Source organism: Falco naumanni, chromosome 4 (assembly GCF_017639655.2).
Source record: "Falco naumanni isolate bFalNau1 chromosome 4, bFalNau1.pat, whole genome shotgun sequence".
In the NCBI taxonomy this organism is placed as follows: Eukaryota; Metazoa; Chordata; class Aves; order Falconiformes; family Falconidae; genus Falco; species Falco naumanni.
Genome location: NC_054057.1, coordinates 103,086,944 through 103,111,943, shown reverse-complemented (window position 1 = coordinate 103,111,943; position 25,000 = coordinate 103,086,944). Strand labels below are relative to the sequence as shown.

Genomic DNA, 25,000 nt, shown 5'->3' with positions numbered 1-25,000 from the left:
CTAACCTGTCTAGGAAACAAATAAACAATATATTTTCATTCATTTAATTGACTGTCCACTTAGCTTATGGCTCCGCATGTTTGCACACTGAGAGGTATAGTATTTCTCCCCCAGAGCTGTTCAAAGGGAGTTAGAAGACAATCAAGAAAAGGTTTCAAGAGGTGACTGAAGCATGAAAGAACAATGGATATAATATTATATACATTAATATGTATGTAATATATACAGGTATGTTCATTCATTCACTTTGCTTACCATATTAAGCAATGATGTAGCTTTCTAAGGAGAGAACATCAGGGGAAAACGAAAGCAAAGAACAATACTTCAGAGTTACAAACTGTATCTTTCAAGACTTGATGTGCATAAATGTTTGCTGTTTCTCCTAAATCAGCAAGTACTTCCAAGCCACCCAGATCCCCAAAAAATTTTTCTCCTTCAAAGCTGAGCATATGCAATGGCACCCAGAACACAACTAAAGGAACTTATTTCCAATTTGTCACTAATAATGTTCTGCTGCCAGATTCCTACCTTTCAGACTGGAAACTCCCAGCACGAGCTCTTTGTTTGATCCCAGGTTTCATCCAAAGAAACAGAAAATCTGTAGAAGTAACTAGGATTGACTTTGTAGGTTCAGTTTTAAGCTTCATCCAGAACACAATTCACAATTATGACTATTTCAGGGTGGGATTTTTGCTCTTTACTTCTCAATCTAATGCCAAAGTGCACACAAAAAACCCCAAACAATTCCAAAGGAAACTGTCATCAAAAGTGGATTAACTGCTTTATTCATAACTCTTCTACTTGAAAAATTCTAATCTGACATCTACTGCATTGTTGGGGATACTGCAAACAAACAGAGCAAACAGACTGGAGATACTCCATTTGCAGTACAGAGTGAGTTTATCCAATTTGTAACTTCTGCAAATTGTAAGAACAGCTGCTGACAAGGAAATCTAAAGCAGAACATCACATAAAGGCTGGAATGTGAGAGATTTGACATAGCACATCTATTTCGGTTTGTGTGTATTCACACTATGTCTCCTCCCAGTCCTAAACCTTCTCCTGTATTATTTGAAAGTCACTGAAATTCTTTAAGAGCTTTGCAGCTGGAAAATATGAAATGCGTATTCTTAGAAAATTTTAATTCTTACTTACACAAATGAAACACAGAGGTACAGCTAAGAAAGTATTACATATTCACAGGTGCTAACAACTATAAAGAAAACCAATGCACATTGGTTGTGTAGGACCTACATACATATAAATAGACAGAGGTTTTGGTTCTGGAGGATATGGAGGCAAGGTAATTTAGTAATAAGTCCACTTTACTGATTAGAGTGCCACAGAACTCATAAAACTTTTAAAGTAGATAGGATTTGGGATTGTTCCATCTTAATCCTTCCCTTTGAAGTAATGCAATTATTTTGGACATAAAAACCTATTCTTAGGGCTTTAGAAACACACAATTGTACTCACCCATAAGATTCTAAAACTCAGAATTCGTAAGCAGTATGGTTCAACTCTAGGAACAATCGATTACTTGCTTGCCAAATTCCCATGTTTTAGCTTTAAAGAATCTTTCGCCATTCCCCCAACAGTATTTTTAATACCTCACATGAATCTTGTTTTTGCAGGAGATGAAGTAAAAAACCAACTTTCTTAGAAATGACACAAGCATCTATTCCTGTAGTTACCATCCTTGTGAGCTACATAACTTAAAAAGGCTCATGAAACGAGCAGCATGGACTTTAAACAGCAGCAATGCAAAGGTACCTGCCTTCAGCATTAAGTTCAATATAATGCCAAAAGCACCACCTTTATTTCATATACACCCACGTTGTACAATCCCCTAAGCAAAAGTGAGGGGCAGATCGCTATAGTTTCACGACAGACTGGTACGACAACTATATCAGATGTTTTTAATTAGGGGAAGGGGACACACGGGAGACGGGACACAGATGGACATGGTGGGGACCACGAACAACCAAAAATGGAGGGACCATGATGTTAAACACAATGACTAAAAATACTTTTTGGCCAAAAGTGAGAGTTCTTGTACATCAACTATGCTAATAAAATAAATTACCTTCTCCCTCTGAATCTGCCCCTAGCAAGCAATCCAGTATTCCTCCCTTTCTTCTTTTCACCAAGTTAATGGACAAGCTGCATAAACTGACTTCCTGCAGAGTTAGAAACAACAAGTCTCAGTTACGCTGCCCTTCCTTCGTGTTAAAGGTACGGGCTTTGGTTCCTTCACTGCTACCCATTGTTACTTCCATGTCCCCCAAACAAGCGTGCAAACAGAGATTATTACTGCCAAACTATGCGCTTTTAGCAAACAAATTTATACTTAGAGCCTCCGCCTAGTCCTGGTCCACAGAGAAGATGAAAATTACTCCCACAGCTTAAGCAGCAATACAATCAGCGGTAAGGATTAGAAGCTCCAGTGCTTGCTGTGTACTGATGATCCACATGGTTGAACTTCAGAGACACAGGCAGACACATTTGGTGGCTGCAGATTTAAAGCTTCGGCTGCCAGGGAATTCATACACTCCTGGTTATCCTCTGTGGAGTACAGCCATCATATTTGCAGCCAAAAAACCCTCCATTTGGAATGTATCAGAAATAGACGCAAAGCTACACAAATACTTCTGGTTCACCTGAAGGATACCTGGAAGAAATAGAAGTCAAATATTCCAGCTATACTGGCCCCTCTCTGCAAGCAAACTGGAGCTTCCCCACTTAACAGCCATTTAAGTAGGAAAAGCTCCACCAAATGATGATCAATGCCAGGAATAAATATATATAAATAAAACCATCCAAAAAGCAGCTTTCTGAGGAGGCATTCTTGAGAATGATTCTGAAAACTGCCAGTCTTGAGTAAAGTTTACCTCAGAATTTACCTGATCATCAAGGCTGATTTTCTTCTCCTAGAGTTTTTTCACTCTACAAATCCACGTATTTTGTCCCTAATCGTGCTGTTCAGCCATCTCTTTAAATGGAATAGCTTCTGCCATCAAGATTGTTGAGGTTTTCACAATGAGAAAAGGATGAAGAGAAGACACAACACATTCAAATATTCCTGTATGCTCACCTCTCTTCAGTACTTGGATTTGAAAAGCATTAAGTATTACTAAATCTTACTGTTGGAAAAAATAATACCACGAAAATGTGTGCGTTTTTCCTGGCAAACTCCTTAGGCATTATGTGCTATCAAGTCCCATGAGGTTTTTAAATACTAAAAAAGGGAACCTAAATACAATTTTAAAAATAGAGATTTAATGTTTTAAGTAGTATTGAAACTCCAGTCTGACTGCATTCAGTTTCCGTTCATAAAAGTCATACACTATGGATATCACACTTTATAATACACTTGAACAAGTAGAACAGTTTAAAAGATGCATTTTTCCTAAGTATTTCATACTAACTGCTTTTGAAAGTAGGCCAAAGCAAAAGTCACACATTCTATCCATACGGTACATGGCTAGTTCAGAACTGCCATTTTCATACTAATTAATTCGCTACTTGACATGAAATGTGATAACTGCTAAAACACTGACACAACCTGTACCACAGCCTGCTTAGGCTTTAACGTACTTTATTGATGCCATTTGCTTAATTACTATTTAAGCTCTTGCAATATATTTGTTCTCAATCTTTTCCATGAAGGATTGCTCTTAGCCAGTTCCTAGAAACTTGGAGCACTTTTTGTTCTTGTATTACTGGTTAAAATCGGATTATCCAATTTAAAAAAAAAAAAATGACGGTGAAGAAAATCTGTAACATTTAAGTTTTCAGTCAAAGCAGCTTTCTTTTAAATGATAAACCTCCATACACACTAATAAATAACAACAGGAAATCCCGCCTTGGGAAAAATAACAGGAAACCTAAAATCAAATGCCTGATGTAGACATGCAGGTTTGGTATATGGGTCTGCTCTCTCACCGCCTACCCTGGCAAGATGCTGGGATGGTACAAAGTGCATTTAGCCTCAGGAAAAATACCATGGCTGTGCTGCTCTGAAAAAATTCCTCTGGTTTCTACAGAAGTAGCACCAATGAGATCCAGACTCATTCCACACCAAACCCTTAACAAGTGAAGGGAACCTGAAGAGAGGGTATCCTAAACTGTAATTTCACCTACCTTGCTAAAATTTCCAGAAATAAAAAAATCATTTTAGAATACTACATCAAACATGTAAGCTGTTCAAGGGGGGGGGGGGGGGGGGGGGGCAGAATCAGCTAAGACTTGTTTTCTTGCATAGCATTTCTATTGTGGTAACACCGGAAAGCTCAGGCTAGGCTAGGTGCCAGCATGTGAGACTGTAACTGATTATTACCGTGGCATATTTTACAATGTCCAGTCAGAGACCAGTATGTTCCCATGGTGTTACTTATACATGTAAGGAGGACAGTGACAATCCTGAAGCCTTAAGACTGGGGAAAAAAACCAAACCAAACCAAAAACATTCTCAATTCCTTCTCACCTAATTCTCTGTGAAACACCTTATGAAGCATTGACCATTAAAAAATAAACAGAAAATACACCTGTTGCATTGCATTTTGAACAGAGTCATCATCTTGCGATTTCGCCCTGCTCAGAGACTGGGGAAACACACATTCATCTCCTGTCTTATCCATACCCTGTATCGATAACTTTGAGGAAGTCATTTAATAAGTTTTTTGCCTTGGCCATGTAAAATAGGATAACAATTTCCTTTCCTCCAGTTTTCTATGAAATAATTTCAGATAGCAAAGTACTCGGAGCAAGGACTCCTATTGACGCTGTGTACATACACACACCACACAGCATAATAAGATGCAGATTTGAGTTCATGTCCTTTGATGATATTCATACTAATTAACAAGTTTTACAATAAATCCATAGTTTTAATCCTTCCTCTCTTTAAAAGAGGAGTGCTTGGGCTTTACACACAGATTTAATTGATTATTTTTTTAGTCTACATCTCAGATAATAAAACTTTTCCAAACTGCCTAAATTAAGTTATAAATCTTGACCCTATTAAGGCTTGTTTTTCAGCTTTGCAGGAACACAAGCAGAAAAAATCCCATACACCTAAATAAATAACTCAATGCAGAGCTGATATACAGGAGCTAAGGCTGAGTATAAAAGAAAATAGACACCCAGTTTGCCACGTTAAAATTCGTGGATTATTTGCCTGAGTTGTTTTGATTAGTAGTAAGGTGTGAGGTTAAGTTATTTTAATAGTATAATCAGTGTAACTGGTGATAAGTGCTGATATAAATTTGTTAAGAATGATTTGAAACTTCAATTATAATCTACTGAGGCTTAGGGAAAAAACCCTTACAAAGTTACTACGTGCAACATTTAAGGATGAACAAAGGTCACATTTAGAGTGGCAATACCCTGAGCTTTCCACAAGGTGATGTTCAAGATACTGAATTACAATGGAGCAGAAACAGGGTGTCAAGTCAGGTAAAATAATCGTCTGCTCTGATTTTAGTCACAAGGTATATTAACTTTCTCTTATTTTTAAGTAAATAGTTAGATTTGTGTAATAATTTTACCATGATTGGACAGAAACCAATCAAACAAATACAGCAAGTATTATCTGAACCCTATTTAATCTCTGCCTAATCTGATGATCTTCAGTACTCCAGCCCAGATCCTCCAAGGCATGAAACACATCAAATTCACTGCTTACCAGTGTTCTGTAAAATAATGAATAAAAAGCTTCAGAAGTGATTTCTCTATTTACAAATACACCCGTGTCACACCAAAGTATACACACGCACAGAAGGAAGGCAGTCATACTAGATCTTTATTATTTCCTTTTGAACTCTACCATTAATTCCTTTTTCCTTCCACCTCTTAGACAAAGCATAAAATAAAACAGAATTAAAGAGAAAGAACTCAAATGAAAATTATCAATTGGTGTTCACACGGCCACTACATGATACTGTTTCCTTCCTATATGCTTTTATTACATAATTTTCCTCAATATTATGCCATATAGGCTGCTTTACACCAAAAAACTTAAACCAACACCTCCTATCTTTCATTTAATGAATTTTAATCAGCCTCAGAGTATCTATAAAAAAAAAATTTACCACTTCCACCCCACTACCTACCTTTTAAAGAAGGAAGCGCACAACTGGTACCAAACTTTACAATCACATATTAATGCACAACAGTATGAAAACTAAAAATGAAATACTTCAGGTTGTTAAAACATGCTGAAGATAACATAAAACTTTCTTCCCCCTGGTTAAAATGTCCCTTAGATAAACATATCCATTTAAAATAAATAATTATTTTAAATGCTTTAAATACTTTTAAAATGAAGCTGTTCAAGTACTACTTAACATATGAAAAATACACAGAAACTTCAATTTGAATGCTTGAAGTGTCCATTAATAAAGTCACAAACCATGGATCTCACTTTGTAACACTTTTGAAAAGGAGACAACTTGAAGAAATCCATTAAGCTGGAAGAACATAATCATCGTATCACACTTTAAAAAACCAATCAATTAGAAATACAAAGGTCAGGCCTTGAAGCAGTCTGGGCATCGTACAATAATTCAAATTGTTGTTCATTTGGTATATATAGATATTTATCTGAAAATATATTACTACTATTCCTTCTGCCTTGAAAAGGTTAAGGGATCGATACAAATTACGAGACATGAATAATATTAGTATCTTTACACAAAATACTACAAAGCTAAAAGAAATATTTGAAAAATACTATACTCCTTAATAAAATGCTTCTATTACATCGATACTCACAGTGATTTCTCTGAAATCAGACACTTTCACCCTAGACCGTAAGATTGAAGTGATTTGAAATGGAAATATTTCCTGTCCACTCACTGCCAGTTTCTGTTCCCAGAGTGATATAACAGATGACATCCAGTACAATAAATTCTTTTATTAACCATAAATTTGAGACTGCTTTAGGGATTTGAAGTGTTCAGTTTCATGCTGAAAAAATGTAATGTTATCCACAGACCATCCGTATGTGTAACAAAAACAGAGCCACAGGTTATGCGACTTTGATCAAATTATAAAAAAAAAATCTTTTGAATTCAAAAATACTTGAAAAAACATTTACAGTAATTCTTTAACCTCTTATTTTTAAAGAGCTACACACACTAACTGATCTTTTTCCATAGAAAACAATCACTTTAACAAAAACGTCTCTAAACAGAAAGTTAATACCATGAACAAGTTTCCTTCTAGCAATCATCTTATTTAAGCCAGAACTGCAACATAATAAGCAACATTTAAATACACAGATCAAAAAGTTAAATTGAACCTGTATTTCAAACTTTTACTTGACTTCCTTTTAGCAAAGAAACTGAATATATAAATAGCTAATCCTAAAACACTGAACAGGAAGATAAATACAATACAGAATATAAAACTCTATCAGTTTAAACCTTCATCTCTTACAATAAAATTACATTATTGTAGCAAATCAAGAAGTAGATCCAAACAGCAAGTTTCACTTCCAATATAAATGATAACTAACAATAGGAATACACTTGGATGTGATTGTAAAATATAAACACAGAAACAATAATTTTCTCCACTGTAACAAAACCTAACCATACTGGGGCGAGGGGGGGAATTGTACTTAAAACTACATATGAACTTTCCGCATAGAAGCATGCAAATAAACTACTGGAGTTTACATATGGCTAACTTCTGCGGTTGAATGGAATCTAATAATGCCTTAAAAATATATACCAAATGTAATGTGGCTACACTGAACAACAGTCATTCATATCTATCAGCATGGTTAGATGATACTGGGTGTTATTCTATCACTTATTTTGTGGCTTTGATTCCTACATTTACTGCCAGAATGTAATAAAAAGCAAGTTCTGCCCTTGCAACTCATTCTTTAGTGAGCTGAATGCCCCATTTCCAAACCTCTGCATGACATTTCACGGCTAGTGGTCCTTATTGAAAGAGAACCCCAAAAGTGAATGGCATTATTAGTGAATTACTCTCACAAATGCAACTATATGGAGAAACCGAAGCTATCCCAACTTGCATTATTCCTAACTAATGAATAAAAGATAAAGGTTTTGTTTCCACCGATGTTCTGAAGAAGCATGGAATAATAACTTTTCACCTGTTATGGGTCAAGCTGTGTTAGGTGTTTGCTTTGTCTTTTTTTATTCTAACTTTTTTTGTTGTTGACATATTACTCCTGTCAGAAGGTAAGCTAAGGTAAAGACAATTATTATTATTAAACACCACCAACATAATTTGCTGGAAAAATGTAAACAATAAAGCAAAGGCATAACTATTTTGAAATAGATTGTGTTACTGATTTTCTTTGAAAAGCATCTTAGCTAATTATTTTATATTATGCAACAGAAAAAGCAAAATGAGATAGTATTACAAAAGCATCAGGGTGTACATCTGGCCCTTTCTTCTTTTGGGGCTGTTAATATATATCTTGTGAAGCAGTAGAGTATCAGGAGGCCTCAGATAAAATTCTGATGCAGTAAATAAAATCAGAGCTCTTTATAATGGGGAATAATCCTTAACTGTACTCCATAATTGTCAAGTTTGTTCATAGATACTGTACTAATGGGAGATGCTTCATCAGAGCAAGATAAGATATAGAGTTCTGTAAGACCTAGTGGGTCGTTCTGTAATTTTAGCGGTAATTCTGCTCAAATTCCATTCCCAAACTATAGGCTGTATAGCAAACTCCACTCCTCGGGTTACAAATGGATACGCTACCCTTCATTTCCTGGCAGGAAGGGCTGTATAGCCTTACCGTGCTCTCCGTGTTCCACCACAGCGCTGGCTGCATGTCAACAGACGCTGAAGTGATTTCTGAAACATCATCATCTTCTTGCTTATGAAAAATTCACCGTTTAAAAAATGCTCGCATGAAAAATCTTGCATAATTTCAACTTTAAAGTTTCACATAAGCTCAGTATACTAACCTCAAACTCTTTTGATGAGGTACTTTTTTAAAGGTATCTAAATTAACAAACCTCAAGGGTGGGAATTTTAAAAGTATCTGAATAGTTACACGGAATATCACAAAATTAGCTTATGGATTTCCCAACTCCCCTGCCCAGTCCTTGGCTCTTTTTTCACATTGTAGTTCACTACTCCTGAACAAATACTTAGCATAACTGCATGGGGACCTCATTTTATCCATGTCATTGAAATGACCCCAGTTGTGAGAAGGGGAAGAAAAAAAAAATAAAAAAAAAGGGACACTTTCAGTTTAAACTGTTTTAATAATGTGATTTACAAAGCAGCTCACAAACAGGTGCACCAAAACAGGTGGGGAGGGAAGGGCAAGCAGCAGCACTAAAGTGGGAGGAAGTATATGGGAGTGAAAGTTTCACTAACCAGCTTCACTGCTGAGTCAATATAAAATGTAACTACACCCAAAGCCACAAAAGAGAACAAATCCCATTGAAAGTTAATAGGAGTTAGGGCACTCCACTCCTTTTCAGAATCCTGCTCCAAGCTTCCAAAGATCTGCTCACACTTACAGGGTGAAGCTTAAATCACACATTCACACCCCGTATCTCTAAGACTTCAAGGCAAAACCCAGCACAAGCTTGAAAACTTTGCTAAAAAGGTCTGCGATTCAGCAACGCCTCCTTCCCACACTGTATTTAAAGCTCATCCAGACAGAGTAGTCTTTATGTTCTGAGTAAATTGCACAACTTCCCAGTTCCAACTTCCATCCTCATTTTGTTACTACTGCCTGTAATTAGGGACAAGCCCAGACTGAGAGATAACATTGATCCCTGTAGAAACTGGAGGAACATGAAGCAGTGCAAAGCAAGGGCTTTCAGAAGATACAGACTGGCACCTGAGTAGCTCAGACAGGGGAAAGGGATGGAATTCTTCGTTGTCTGGGCAGCTGTACCCAAAATAATAATAAAAAAAAAAAAAATTAAAAAAATCTATCCCTGGGGTCCTATTTGTAAAGTATGACTATGTCATGAACTAAGATGTAACCTTACAGTGCCCTACTTGGTCTGTAACACACCATATGGGTTGTTCCAGGGCATACCTACACAGCGCTGAGACTGAAGATAGCTATTAACAAGAAAGCCGAAGCATCAGAAATTGCCACACTAGCAACTGCTCTGCTTTGGGTCAGCCATGAACACATGCACGATGTCCCACCACCACTGTCACCTTACTTCTGGTGTTCAGCTCACTGGCTCCATTAGTCTGACCATCTGCAGCACTGCCCTGCGCTGACAAGATGCACCCAAAAACTCCTCACATGGGGCGTTACTGTGGAAGTAAACTCTGTTCTGAACCTGCACCCGGGTTTAGAGGGTAGAAACGTTCCCGTATGCACAAAGAAGCAGCCGGATAAGAAGCTTCTTTTTCAAGTTTGCAAAGTACCAGCTTTTGCACCGCTGTCAGTCCCAGCTGTTTTTAGGGCTAGGTAATACCAAAGCGCCAAGCCTACTGAGGTATAAAAGACAAAATTCCATCAAAAGGGAAGTCAAAGTTTTGACGCTGATTTTAACAGGTAGAATTTTAGCTCTTTAAACAAGAGAAAAAAACCAACAAACAACAAAAACAAAACCACTCGACAAAACCATTAGTATTCTACGTTTAAAAGGAAAACAGATTGGAGTGCTGTTTCCACAAGTAGATGACAAATAGATGCCTGCATGTAGTTTGTTTAAATCATTGTCTAAAATAAAAAGAATGTGACTATTAAAAGTCTCTGAAGTTGTATTTTTTTATGTTTTCTGATTCCAGGCCAGTCACACCTGGAATACATATGTTTAACTGAGCAGCTGATAGCTTCTATTTTAACAATTGAAAAGATTTACTGTTTGGACCTAAACATTCTCCTATTATGAATTCCTATTAGCTAAACTAACTTAACATATAGTTTTAACCAGCATTACTTAAAAAACATAAAATAATTCTATTTTAGCCTGTAAAATTACAATCATAAAAAGGGGACTTGTACAAATCAGATTACTCTTTGGAACTTTATATGCAAATAAATGAAACTGAACTTCACTATGGACATGCAAACACAGAAAAACATTTCCTTTCCTGAATCCCAGAATCTAACCAAATGGCTTGTTTCAATCTTTGAGTTCTAAAACTTTAAAAACTCAAGAAAGTAAGTTTCTTTTATAAAGGCAGGGCGTATTTTAAGTGACAATATTATGAGTTTGGGATTCCCATGGAGGACTAAAATCCTCCATTTGAAAATACAAAGCAAAATTAATTAGCAATCACAGTTTGAGTGAGAAGTATTCTTGCAAAAAGTTCTTAGAAAGGATCACCTTGAATGTGTTTGATGCTGAGGAAATGCCATAACTTTTCTTCACACAAAAGCAGTCATCAGGAGAGCACAACCAGATGTTAAGTTTTCTTTTCTTAGTTTCTGTAAACCTCTGTGACCTCCCTCAAATTAAAAAAGGGAATAGCATTTTTAAAGCCACAGGAGCTATCATTAGTGAAGCATTCTAAGGATTTTCATTAATTCATAGCCAGCCAACCAGGAATTTTCCCACAGCCGTACACAAAAAAAGTCAGAGAAGTCATTGATTGCTTGGTTGGATTTGAATGTAGTCAGAAGTAAGATCAGAAATATCTAGTCCCTCCCACTGATACAAGAGTGAAGAACATCAGGAAGGTCAGAAATTAAAATCCAAGCCTGCCCACCAACCACGAGGGAAATCCAGCACTGCCACATCACAGTGGGCACACAAATGGTTATTATATACAATTTTGTGAGGTAAGAAAATCATATAGATTGATCGATAGAAATCTATTCTTTGGAAACACTTAAGCAGAGAATGTGCAGCTCCAAGCAGAACTGTGTGTCCTACCACCTCCTCCACATAGTGAGTACCTCAAGATTTAAGTTGATATTGTCCAGTCGTTAGTATCAACACCCACCATTTGTAGCAACTTATGAGCTGGTACGCACATTAGGTTGGAGCCCTTTGAACTTTGCATCTCCTCATCTGTCCCTTACAGCTTGTGTGAACGCAGGGTTCCAGCACAGGAGCTTGTACTTTCCATGTTAGACCATCAGAATACAAAGGTTACAGAAAATAGAAGAACACATTTGCACAGCGTTTCCCTTGAAGACATTACAATGACCTCTGCGTTACTGCGACACGTTACGTGCTGCACAGCATTTGTAAAGGAAAAGGCCAGGTACAGACTCAAAAGACCGCTGACTTGAAGGCTCCATGCTGCCAACAAGAAGGTGCATCTGTCAACACAGAGGTCAGCATTTCACAGCCACCTCTGCACAATGTCAGAACACCAAGCTCTACAAATTTGATTCAGATCAGTCACAGACACAGAATTCTCATTCTGTCAAACTAAATCAAACATACATTGCAGACCTTATGCTTTCAGGCCTGCAAGAGGAGATACAATACCTGATCTAGCATGAAATCACCTAGGACAAAGCTACCTCTCGTGTCTATTTGGGCACATTAGAATAAGCAGCATGAGTGATGTGCCTCAAAACCAGATTTACTGTCTTGCTGCATAGCAGCCCAAGAGCAAATCCATAAGAGTACGAAAAATAAAGGCTGCTCATGCACCTACAGCTTTAAACTTACGAGGTAACATGAAGAAAGATTGTAACATGCATTTAATAGATGACTATGACAGATATTCTGTATGTTCAAGATCCACCTACGAAGTACAGATAGATTTTGACACTTTATTGAAAATGTTACTCACTTGTCTTGTAGCCTTGTAGCCAGAAACAATGTGTTTTTCATGCATAGGTGAGCTATCAGTCTTTTTCTTCCTACCTGCCCTAGAAGTGCATGGCCCTCTTCTAAAAGGTTTGATGGCTTTTCAGAGGTACAGTGTCCTACAGTGAAATGAAATTTGGTCATCTAAAAGAAAGAAATCCCTGCCTTCTACATACTGTGTCACACACACCTGCAGGCTGATACTTAACCTTGTTATACTCCTTATTAAATCTCTGCATAAACCTATTCAAGAGATTTTGCTAGCTAGCCATGATTCCAGCCCTAATAATTGATAACATACTAAGAAAAGGATTTCATACATAGTTCTTTTGACCTGAACATTATAGATTATGGAACTCACCTAGGGTTCCTTTGGATTGTTTAACTCAGGCTGAAGGAGGAACAGACCAGTTTCATGTCCTGGATAGCTCTGGCAGGAGCAGAAAACTACTTTCCTAAGCCAACAGAAGGAATTCACCCACTTGTTTGAAGACATTCATCACCTAGTATCTAAAGAGCCTACCAAAGAATGGAAGGGATCTAAGAAGTACAAGAACAGCCACTTATGTGTCCTTTACTAGAATTTAACACAGCATTTTCAGTTTCAGTTGTGTGAAAAATCTTCATCAACAGCCAAGAGATGCAGAAAAGTGTGGGTGACCATTGAACAGGATACCAAACTAGGATGCAGACACATTCTAGCCACAAAATTAGCTTCCTTTTGCTATCCCCTTACTACCTGAATGATGCACCAAGAACAGAGTACCAAGAGGCAGTATTCTGGCATACCAGTGGGGCTTCTGCACCATTATCAGCACAAGGAATAATCAACCAGGATGTCTGGAACAATTCTCTGGAGTCAATAGTGATATAACTCTGTAACAGCCTTCAAGTGAGACAGAATTCCAAAGAATACAGTATCTCCTGAAACACGTGCTGACACTTACTAAACCTCTACTCTAAGCTTTAATCATAAACAATCAAGTCAAACTCTGAAAGAACAAATCCCTACCTGCACATCTGATTTTCCTCTTGCTCTTGGAATCTATCCATACATTGGAGAGAGGTGACAGGAGGACTAGAATAATGACACGACTTGTGCATGTGGCTTCTGTGTACTATTGCTTATATTTTAAAACATTGTCATTAACACAGAAACCTTCTTGTTAATCTGCAGTTTTCCTTATCTTGGTCTGGAATTTGCTTCTATGACGCTTCCTCTGCGAGTTCTTTACATGTGTTGGGTTTGTTGGGGTTTGTTTCAAAACTAATAGCTGAAATTTGTTCTTAGAACATCCTCTAGTTGACCTGGCCATGCAACCTGCTCTAGAACTTATTCCAAGATGATCAGCTGAGCCTCATCTTGTTCTGTTTTTACCATGACAAGCTCCCCCCTTCCCCGTGCCGTTTCAATCTCTTCTGCCTCCAGCTTGGTTCTGTTCAAAAGTCTAAAGACTGTACTTTGGGCAGGGATGAGAATTTAGTCAAACCCTGCACAGGTACAACTGACAGTTACTGCTGGGCTGACACCTGCTCCACCTTGCCTTGTCCTAAGTATTTCATTTTTTAGTGCTCATTCTACTAGATGGGCTCTGGCTAAACTCACTTCCAACAATTTCTCTGAGGTACTATTAAATCACAGTAAGTTAGTTTCCTGAGAATCACATTCTTCATTGCTGTCACACCGCAAAGTGACCAGAAGCCCCCTGCTGTTCTTCAGCCAAGGAACAGTGCATTTGGGACAGTATCTCCCAGAGGTATTTGATACCACCAAACAGGACAGGCCCCATGAACAGAGGGGTTAACACACCAGGTCTCAGCTTGCCTTCAGAGCTTGGGTGGCAACTGAAGCAATTTGTAAGAGGCCCACTCAAAGCTGGTGTTACTAGAAGACTTCGCAAAAAACACCGAATCAGAGTCGTCAGATGCATCTTCACTGTGAAGCTGGTTACCCCAAGCCCTTTTCAAAAACATAACTCAGGCCCTTACCAAGACACATGACCAACCAAGAAAGTCTGTGTTCAAAGTGTTTTTAAGCCAGATGTGAAAACACTGATGATAGGCTAAAACCAAAACCAGTTAAGAATCTGAAATGATGAAGTATGAACTTTGGAAAATACAGTATTAAAAATTTACATATTTATTATGTGTACTGATAGCTTTCTGAGTTTTGGTGGCAAACAAGAAGTAATTTTTAAGAGAGAACACTTGGTATACATAGATCTAGAGAAAACTGGACAGCCAATGAAGTTTAATAAGAAATACTTCTTAACTGTACTTTCCTCGGTTCCTTAATCACTGTCTACACAGTTTGACTCACTTCCAAAAATTACATCTGCTTGTTTTATACCAGTACACCCATTTGATAAGGGGCATCTTCTCCAATCCATGGAGGTCAGCGATACTTTTTTAAAATCCAGAAATGATGTCTTTAGAGATGATGTTGAAAGTAAAATGTATTAAGTACAACAGGTTCAATCATGTTAAAATACACATCTATACCCTGGCTTGACTGGAAGAATTTTGGATAATCAGAGTGATAATATATATGTTTCTGTTAAATATTGCAGTAAAACTACAGAAATGGGTCTATCCATTACTGCCATAAGCCTGTATTCACTATTTTAGTAAGTAAATATCTCGCTCAAGTCTTCATGAGAAAATCATGTAGAAGTTCTGGATGTCAATATGGGTGACTCCTATTGAGGAGAGCTGGAAGAGACAAAAATAGCTGGAAAATGTAGCAATTGCAAAATACTACATGGATAAAAGGATAAAATCCTTTTTCAAATTTGCATTTAAATTTTGATCCTTAAAGAAAGTCTCACATTACCATAATCTGAAATTAACTACTTAATATGCACTGATCTAGCCATACTTCCTTGTTTTAAGTCACTGTAACTTGCACTTCCATAAAATAATTTTTCAGAATTAATACAGGGAGAAGGAAATAACAAATAAACACCCAGGTATTTGATATAACTTTAATGTGGTTTTTTTAGGTGTGATGTATTTATGCATGATGTACATTTTGAAATGTAAAAACAACACGTGGTATAGAAACACCAGCATTTGCCTAAAGTTTCAGAAAAAATTGTATTTCAAATACACTTCATTATACTGGTAGCAGTACACATAAAACCAAAGCAATACACTTTAAAAATAAAATATAGTTTTACTTTGAAAAACTAAAAATGGTATTCAAGCTTAACAATTCTCTAGTAATACTTCCCACTCCCCTTACCTTGTTTGCTTCTAAAAAAACCATGCTAAATTTACAGGTAAAAATTCAGCCTCTGAGCAGAATTAAGCAGGCAGGTTCACATCAAAGCTTTGTTTCATCATCTTTAGACTGATCTGCTAGAAAAGACATCTGGTCCTTATTAAACACCCTTTAAATGTTGCAGTTTTAATTAAGCAACATCCATGTTATATTAACGTTACCAAATAATGAACTAAAGAAAAGTTAGTATTGTCTAATCACGACTGCTTAACATCTTCTCACCAGTGAACTATAAAGTATTAATCTATTAAAGCAGGACTTGTTCTTAAGTGTCTCAAGTTTTTAAATTAGTAAGTCTGATACAGTAGTTACTACACTTAAAAGCAGGGAATGGAGTTCAACATCTAAACTAAGGGACATGATCTAGAGAGGAAATTGAGGAAATCTGTAACAGTCCTAAGAGACATCAGCTGCAGAAACCTTGTTAAATCAACAGCTTATGAATTGGCATCATATTAAAATTTCCCAATTTCACACAAATATACAATATAAATTTTTGTTGTTAATACTGAGAGTTACATTTCAATTACATAAGCAGGCTTATGTTTCCATAATTTTGTTGTCTAGGTTGTGTGTTTGAATGCCCATTCTGAAAACAAAGCATTTAAACTGCAGAACCACATCGTTCCCCAGGAAACATTCATCTGCTTATTTAAACACTAACATATTAGTGCATTTTTAAATTAACTTAAATAGGCAGTCCTATAAACAGGCAAATCATCAACACTTTTTGACACTGCAGTAGAAATGGGGTCACATTCTCTGCTACATTACTTGATAAATGAAACTCAAAATAACCCCAACCCAACCCTGGAGTGATCTTGAAGCCAAATTCTAAGCTAAACAAAAGTAATGCAGATGCCTACCTGCATGACTGACCATGCTTGCAAAGCCTTGCACTCAACATGTTGCATTATATCTAATCAGAGAATGCACTAAGCTTTAAATGACACGTCTAATCAATTCTAAAATGCTATCACATTGTTGTGTGCACCAGTGAAGAGAAATCTATTGGTTCTAAGAATTCAGAAAAAATGGAGGATACAGAACTGCTGGCATCCGGTCTGCAGAGCTTTCAAGCAACTCTGGAACTGTCTATAGATTAAAGAAACCCCTGATGACAAACATTGACACCTTCCACCATGCTTCATCTTGGCTCTCTCTTCTGCTCAATACCCTTTAAAATTTTTAAATACTCTGCAAGAAAAAAAACCACCTTTTTTTTAGCCATTAAAAAATATTAAGAAATAAGCGGAGGAATTTAAATCCTGGTGAATTCTTTCTTAGCATTTCAGATGGTATTCGAGCTCCTAAATAAAGTTCCCAAAACATATATTTAGCTGGGAAAATAATTTCAGTGTGACCTAGCTCTGTACTTAGAAAAATCCTAGCTGTGGAGAAGAATGAGTGTGTGTTGGGAAGGATGCTTGAGGAGATAAATCTAAGGACACAGCAGCATGAGCCTAAAGAATAAAGAGACAGGCAGAGCTCCTGACAGTGGAATGGTAGGAAATGGGGATTTTCAGAGTCTCTGCTATGAAAGAGAAAAGGAAATAGAAATCTCCTCAAATAAAGAGCATAGAAGATGACACAGGAGGAGTTTCAGGGGAGAATGCACGGGAACAGAGACCCCTAGTACGCCTAATAAGCTTTGCTTAGCACAGCAAAGGAAGGTACAACTCTCTACTAACAAGGGGCTGGGGGGGGTGGGTTGCTAAAATGCTGTATTATTTATTCTTTCTCATCATACAGTCTCATTAAATTTAAGCTTTATACCGAACACGGTTCACTGCCAGGAACTTCAGAGGAATTAAACATATGAAAAAAGTTACTCATGTGTGTAGTTCCATTGGAATCTACAAAACAACTTGAGAGTAAAGTTACTCATGTGTTTAACACCGAATAAATGAATCTGAAATATATTCAAATCATCATCAGAGCCCAAGTCTGTTGTCTCCGTATACCTCATGGCTTGTTTATAATATGAAAAAAAATGGAGAGGTTACTTTTCCAGAATAGCTCCCCACGTGGACATACTTATTCTAGATTAAAAGAGGCCCTTCCCCAACTTATTTTTTCTGGATAAAGGTATGCATATGATGTAGTAAGACCATTCACACGGAAAGCTACGTTGCAACACTACTGTGCCTCAAGCAGACATTCTACCTTAATCTGAAATAACATTAAGTGTAGGAAAACGTTAAAATTTCTGTTAAACATCAATGAAAGAAATCCCAGACTTAGCAGTCAATCCAAATTCTAAAATCCTGGACTCACTGAAATCACTGATAATACTTAACAACAGTAATGTTACTCATCCTCATATTAACTGCTTTCCTGCTGCAGACATATATTGAGCTTGCAAGACAAATGCCAGAGTGTTACTAGAGAAGGCAATTAATACAGGTATGTATTTTTGCGATGGAAGTTGGGGGGAAGGGGGAAAATCACATCTAAAGACTTTACTTTTGAAAATATTAGCTATTAAGAATAATTTCAGAAGCTGTGAATTGAAGTATTGAATACTTCTTTACCACAATCTTTTAGCCATAGTCCACTAATACGTCCTCATCAACTGAAGCTTTTACTCTCACAAAATACTGAGGAAAATTAAAATTTTGTAGAGTGAAAGGAAAAGGAGCGTTACTTATTATAAATGTACCAAGATGGAATGCAGATTTTCAAAAATAACACTCAAAACAATAAAAATGATTCACCAGGGTGGAAAGCACACCACACATTCTTTTTTTAGCAGAGGAAAATATCCAGCATGTATGTATCTAAATGTACAAACACCCAGCTATCTACATTTTATTTCTCCTTAAAGAACTATTAAAAGTTAACTGATATTTTTCTAGACTGTTTATTTATGCCATTGAGAATTACCTCAATTCAACTGCTTCATTTCATGCAATCCTAACATTCCATACAGAGAAAGTAAAAATGTCTAGATTTATCCATTCCCTTAACATATATTAAAATTAGACATTACTTACAAACAACCTGCAATAAGAATATCTATTTGAATAGGCTACAATTACTTCAGGGCTTGTGTCTTTTCAATCAGTCAGTGTCCCTGCAGTGTTTAGAGCGGCAGAGGGGAAGTGGCCTGTGGTTAAACAGAGGAAATACCAAGGAATTTTAATAGAGCAAATAGTCTCTTTACTTCCTACAGGGTACTACTTCAAAGGCAACCCTGTTCCAGAGCAGACAATGTGTTAGAGGGGCCATCAGTCATTTAATAGTATGTCAAGTCTACTCAAAACTTACATGCAGACCAAGATAAATACCACAAAACTGAGACAATGGGCATCATCCTGCAGTCATTACTCTAATAAATGCTGCCCTGCCTGGATTATGCAGCAAACACAAGCAAGGCTGATATTACAAAATCAGGCTATGAAATTATTACTAAGCAATCAGACAAAATAGCTAATAAATTGGCTAGGGAAGTCTGAATTTGAAGCTGAAGATAAAAAATTGTACTAGTTTCTGGTTTTATTATAACAAGCTAGAATATTACATCTGTTGTGAGCAATAAAGACAAAGGGGGTTTTATGGTAATTGGAAAGACATTAATTTTTACTGATCTATAAGCCAGTCAAAAAAATTATATTAAAATAATTACTGTTGTACATTCAGGTTTGATACAACGACATTAATTATGTAATCAAAAATAAATCAGATACAAACTGCATCTGCATATTTCTAAAAACATCAAAATACACTGATCAATGGTTATGACTTTTAGTAGTGATTGTTTACTTAATAGCTGATGCAAAACTTGACAGAAACATACACAGTGGTCGTTATAAGCCTGTAGAGTATCCTGCCTACCTCTGGTGAAAAATACAATAGACATACTGAGCCAAAACATTTTATTCCTATTTCTCAGTTAAAAAAAACCCAAAACCACCTAATCGGGGAGTTTAAACGTTCATCAGTCCCATCCAACACAAAGATCTAGGTCTTAAGCTTTACCAGGGTTTGAAGTTTGTTTTTCCACACTCTTCTTTAACACACTTCCCAATGCTTTCGCCTTTCTAAACCGTGCCCTACAAACTTGTGAACCGTGTGTCGCAGGAACGTTCTCAAAGGATCTGATCTGAAACCAAGAAAATCCTTAGTGACAGCCTAACAAAAAGGAAAAGCAATGAAAGTCAGTTGTGCTCCCTCCAGCCCTCCTGGCTCACCACGCTCCAGCCACATTTGGGACCAGACACCGGCGGAAAGGAAACAACAAAACACACACCACGCAACCCCAAAGTTATTTTAAAATATCAAAAAAAGGAAAAGCAATCAAGTCTGACAGCAAAACACACCAGAAACAGGGACAAAAGGCAAAGACCAGCAACAAAACGTTTATCACCTTCCTCCCGCCTTCCCCCTCCCGTAAATTTCCTACATCCTCTGTATAACGATCAGGCCCGAAGCTAAGACCCCAAGCCGGCCTCGAATCATTAAAATAACAAAGCCCAAGCGATGGCTTTTATCCTTCTGGCAGCACAGGTCGAGCTAAGGAAGGCAGAGCGCTGGCGGTGGAGGACCTGTTGAGTGACTTCTTCACACCCGGTGGCTACGGGCTGCCTCCCTCCCCCAGGCGAGAGCCCAGCAAACGTGCCTGCCCGGGAAGTGCCACCCTCCCTCCCGGCTCCCGGCCGCAAATTAACTGCCAGGTGCGGAGCCCTGGAGCGACGTAATCAGCTACAGGGGACGAAGTTCCCTGCGGGGCACCCCGCGCCCGCACCACCTGCGCGGCTCCGCGCCCGCAGCTCCCGCACGCAGCGCCGGCCGCAACCCGCCCCGCTCCACGGAGGCGCCCGCCTTGCGAGGGGAGCCAGCGGCAGCACTTTGCCCTACTCACCCGCCCTCCGCACGCATCGGCCGCCGCCCCCCTCCTGCCGCCGGCTCCTCCGGCGAGCCGGTGACCAGCGAAACAGGCGAGGAGCGCGAAGAGGCAGGAGGCGAGCCGCAGCCCTGCTGCCATGGTCCGCAGCCAGCCCGGCAGCGCCGCAGCGCAGGCAGCCAGCGGCACCGGGGGCGGGGGGCTGCCGCTGCCGCCGCACCGTGCATGCGCGCCGCGGCCCGGGGGCGGGGGGCTCCGCCTCGGCCGGGCCGGGGCGCAGGGCTCGGCCCCGCCGCCCCCGCCCCGCCGCCCCAACCGCGGGCGGGGGGGGCCGCTCTGCCCGCCCCGAGCCTGCGCCCGGGCGGCCGCGGCCGGCGGTGACAATGGCGGTCAGCGGGGCGCCCTCCTGCCGCTGCCTCCGCCTGCGCGTCCGCGACGGCGGCTTGTCGGGCTGTCCTGCGCGGTGGCGGGGCCGGCTGGCCCCTGGGCGGCTCTCCCGGCCCCCACCTGGTGCGCCTGATCCGGTCACTGCGCTGCGAAGCGGGACACAGCCCGCGGGAACCTGTGGATGGGGGCTGCCGGTTTTCACAAGCGAGGAAGGCACGGTGCTGCTGGGGTAACGGGACTGATCGTCATGGAACCGTAGTCAGACAGGTTCCAGCACTTTGCAAGAACAGGACCAGAGGCCAACACGCAATCACAAACAGTTAACAATTAAAGAGTAACGTGTGAAATATTAAGACGAGCTGGAGGAATATACAATAGTGGAATTCCAATTGCAGGCAATGCAACGTAAGTTGGACGTAGCAATAAGCATTTCAGCTTTTTCAACTGGGGTCCCTACAGTTAATTTTGGTATTACATGCTTTGACCAAAACATCTGTCTTTAAGAGAAACTGAATCACATTTCTAATAAATTTCAAATGCAAGCTGCTGTGATACATCAGTGAATTAGACCACTTACAAACCCCTTGCCTGAAATTCTCAGTCATGTAAGAGGCGCAGAAGCCCACGGCTCCTCTGAAGCACAGAACCACAGTATATAACCACAGCTTGGAAGGGACCTCAGAGGGTCATTAGGTCTAACAGTCTGCTCAAAGTTGTCCTAACTTCAGTTTTAGCTCAGCCTCAGGTTTCACCATACCTCACATGGCTTAACTCCAATTATTTTCAAAAAAGTTGATTTTTAGTATATCCTGTTGGTATGATTAATATCGGGTAAAAACATAATCCTAACAGAACAAACCCACGAGTATTTTATTGTAGAAGACATTATTGTTTGGATTAAAATAGTATGCAAAACCACCACTAAGCCAATTAGTTGAATAGAAAGACGACCAGTTGGTAATTTTAAAACTGGTACTGGTTTTACACCTATCATAGGGTTTTCTATCCTTTGAGACTATTGGCAAAATAGTACAATAAAACTCAAACTGTTTAAGTTGACGAATCACAGCTCTTGCAGTCACAGTTACCTTTGAAAACAGGTTTGTGACTTCAGGATGGCCACAGACCTTCCTTGTGACACGAACAGAGCTTGGGCTCTTGCCATTAAACATTTTTTAGCATGAACCGGTGATTAGGCCACAGTCCTTTTAAGGCTCTGGGAACAAATGATGCTTACTTTTGGTCTCCATTTCCCCTGCAGGCTGGAATTCTGAAAAAGGGAGTAGTAAGACTACTCATTCTATAGGTGGAATTTCACCCATTTTATGACTAGATGTTTCCTAAGGTCAAGTATATCCCAGACCAGAATTAAAGTTTAGCACATGTTTTTTCACGGTACACCTTACACTTCTATCTGGGTATTCTTGATCTACTTTCTCCTTGCATTACTCAGAAGTGACCAAACAGGCTTGAAAACTATATAAGCCTCTTTTTTTTTTTTTTTTTTCAATCAACTCGGGCTGTATAAAAACTGTAAATAACTAGCCCTTTTAATGAATTACAAAGGACATAAAGCAACACAATATCCTGGCTAGAGAAAGGAAGACACAGATACAATTGACTTACAGGACAGGATCACCTCTGCTGCCCATAACCACCTATGACAAGCAACGACTCCCTGTTGAACGCATCTCCATTGACCTGCAAACAGATCTCCTTCTAAACTATGGGGAAATCTGTTTGGCATTTCCTGTTAACAAGGATCTAGACTGCTGCAGAAACTGAATAGCTGAAGTGAGAACTAAGAGGAAAACTAGCATTATCTGTCATATTGATGCATTAGCCTACAATTAATATAAACAAAGGCACAGAATGAACAGTGACATTTCCTAGGTAGCAAGATAACTGAAACCCCCTTATCTTCCATTGATTATTGCACTGGCAGTACCCAGAAAGCAGCAAAATGATTAGTCTTACTTACTAAGACCTCAAACTCATTATTAGCACAAAGCAAAGATGCCATCTGACAAAATCAGCATTGTTGACTAAACAAAATGACACATCTGAAAAAAAACCATCCATACTGCCACCACATCCAGCTCACTAACATGAATGAACTGACTGAATATAGAATTATTTCATTTATTCGTATGCATTTAGAACAATTTCCAGTGAAATCTTTTGTGGAAAGGGGTAGGGGAGAGATGGGAATCAAATGACAGCAGTAATGTTTTTAGCTAGATTCTCCAACATGCTGCTAGCTAACATAAGGGCAAAAGTGGCTGTGGGGACTCTACTTTTCTATAGGCTCTTTTGTCCTTTTTACAACAATCTCTTGTTTCCAAATAGTATAGAACACGTAATATCCAAAAGTCATGGGTATCAATATCATTCATTCTACAGCTGGTTTTGGTTGCCACTCCACCTTCTTGCCTAAAGCTAAAAACCATACTATTTTTTTCTTCCCATTTCTGAGCAGCTGTCCCCAGATGGAGGGAACAGTGAGAACTCAGCAGTTCCTATAAAAACAGGAATACTCATGTAATAAAAAGTTCTGATAATATGGTTAAAAATTCCCTACTGAAATTTTCTATCGCTCAGCAAAAATTCGTTCTTAGACTAGGACTTGGAAGTTGTATGCTCCGTCCATACTTCAGATTTCTAGCACTGAAATCTCTCCCAACAGAAACTGACCTTGACTGCAAACAGTTATGAAAATGGCTCATTTTTGGGCCAGAAAGCATGCATCAGGTTTGTAGAAATATTCAGTTTAGTCAATCATGACTATTGCAATATCACACTCGTTACAAACACCACCCACTGTTAGGAAATGAGGATAAGCTACAGTGAAGCAAGCAGACAGTACACTAAAAGGTCAGTAGTATCTCTGAAACCTCTTGCAGGTCTGGAATCACGAAGATTCACCTCACTCTCCATAAAAGCACAAATGAGATTCCAGAACAGAAAGCCTGCAGTCTGGAACTTCATCTGGCAGATACTGGAAGGCAGAAAACCAGATCTTTTGAAAATAACTGCTTACTGAAGTGTCCCACTTACATGGCCATGGTTTACCTAAGGAATGAACATCTAGCATAAAAAGGGAGGAACAAAGATCTTCCAGTATCAAACCTAAGAATAAAATTATAAAGTGTGAAATGGATGTGGACACCCTCAGCAAGGTCATGAACATTCCCTCCAGTGTCAAGGATCCCAAAAATTCTACTCTGATGGAATCTTCCGTATTATAACAGGCCATAGTTTTAAAAGATCTGGCTAAGTTCAGTGGTAAATAAGACAGTGATCCCAGGCAGTACAATTGAATTGAAATTCTAATCAAATCCATCAATTGTTATCAATACTTACCTTATTCAAGGCAACTTTTAAATCACTAGGTCTTAAGAAATGTGCCAAAGATTCATGAAAAACAGAGTTCTGAAAGGAAAATCTGTATTAGTAATCCCACTTTATAGACAGGGAAATATAAGCACAGAGTGATAAAGATGCCTGCTGTTATGTCTTGCAAACTGCTCAAGGCTAAACCAATAATTAGATTTGGAGTCAGGAAAGACTCTGCCCCCTCATAAGACAGGAAGACCCCTGGGTGTAGCGCTTTTTGGTTTTAATTTGCTGCTTTCTACAGACACACAGCCTACTTCCTAAGGTCATCCAGACATTACCAATGGGTGCTTAAAATGGTGTGGGCCATGGAGCCCAGATCCAGCCTCCAGAACAATCCCATCC

At 38.9% G+C, this 25,000-nt stretch overlaps 1 protein-coding gene across 1 annotated transcript in view; it reads right to left on the bottom strand.

The window, feature by feature from the left end:
* IL17RD (interleukin 17 receptor D) overlaps nucleotides 1–21,128 on the bottom strand; it is a 50,551-nt gene extending 29,423 nt beyond the window's left edge. The window contains exon 1 of the mRNA XM_040592923.1: nucleotides 20,891–21,128. Coding sequence (XP_040448857.1) covers nucleotides 20,891–21,013 — 123 coding nt within the window. The 5' untranslated portion in view covers nucleotides 21,014–21,128. The remainder of the gene's footprint in view (nucleotides 1–20,890) is intronic.
* Nucleotides 21,129–25,000: the final 3,872 nt, after the last annotated feature.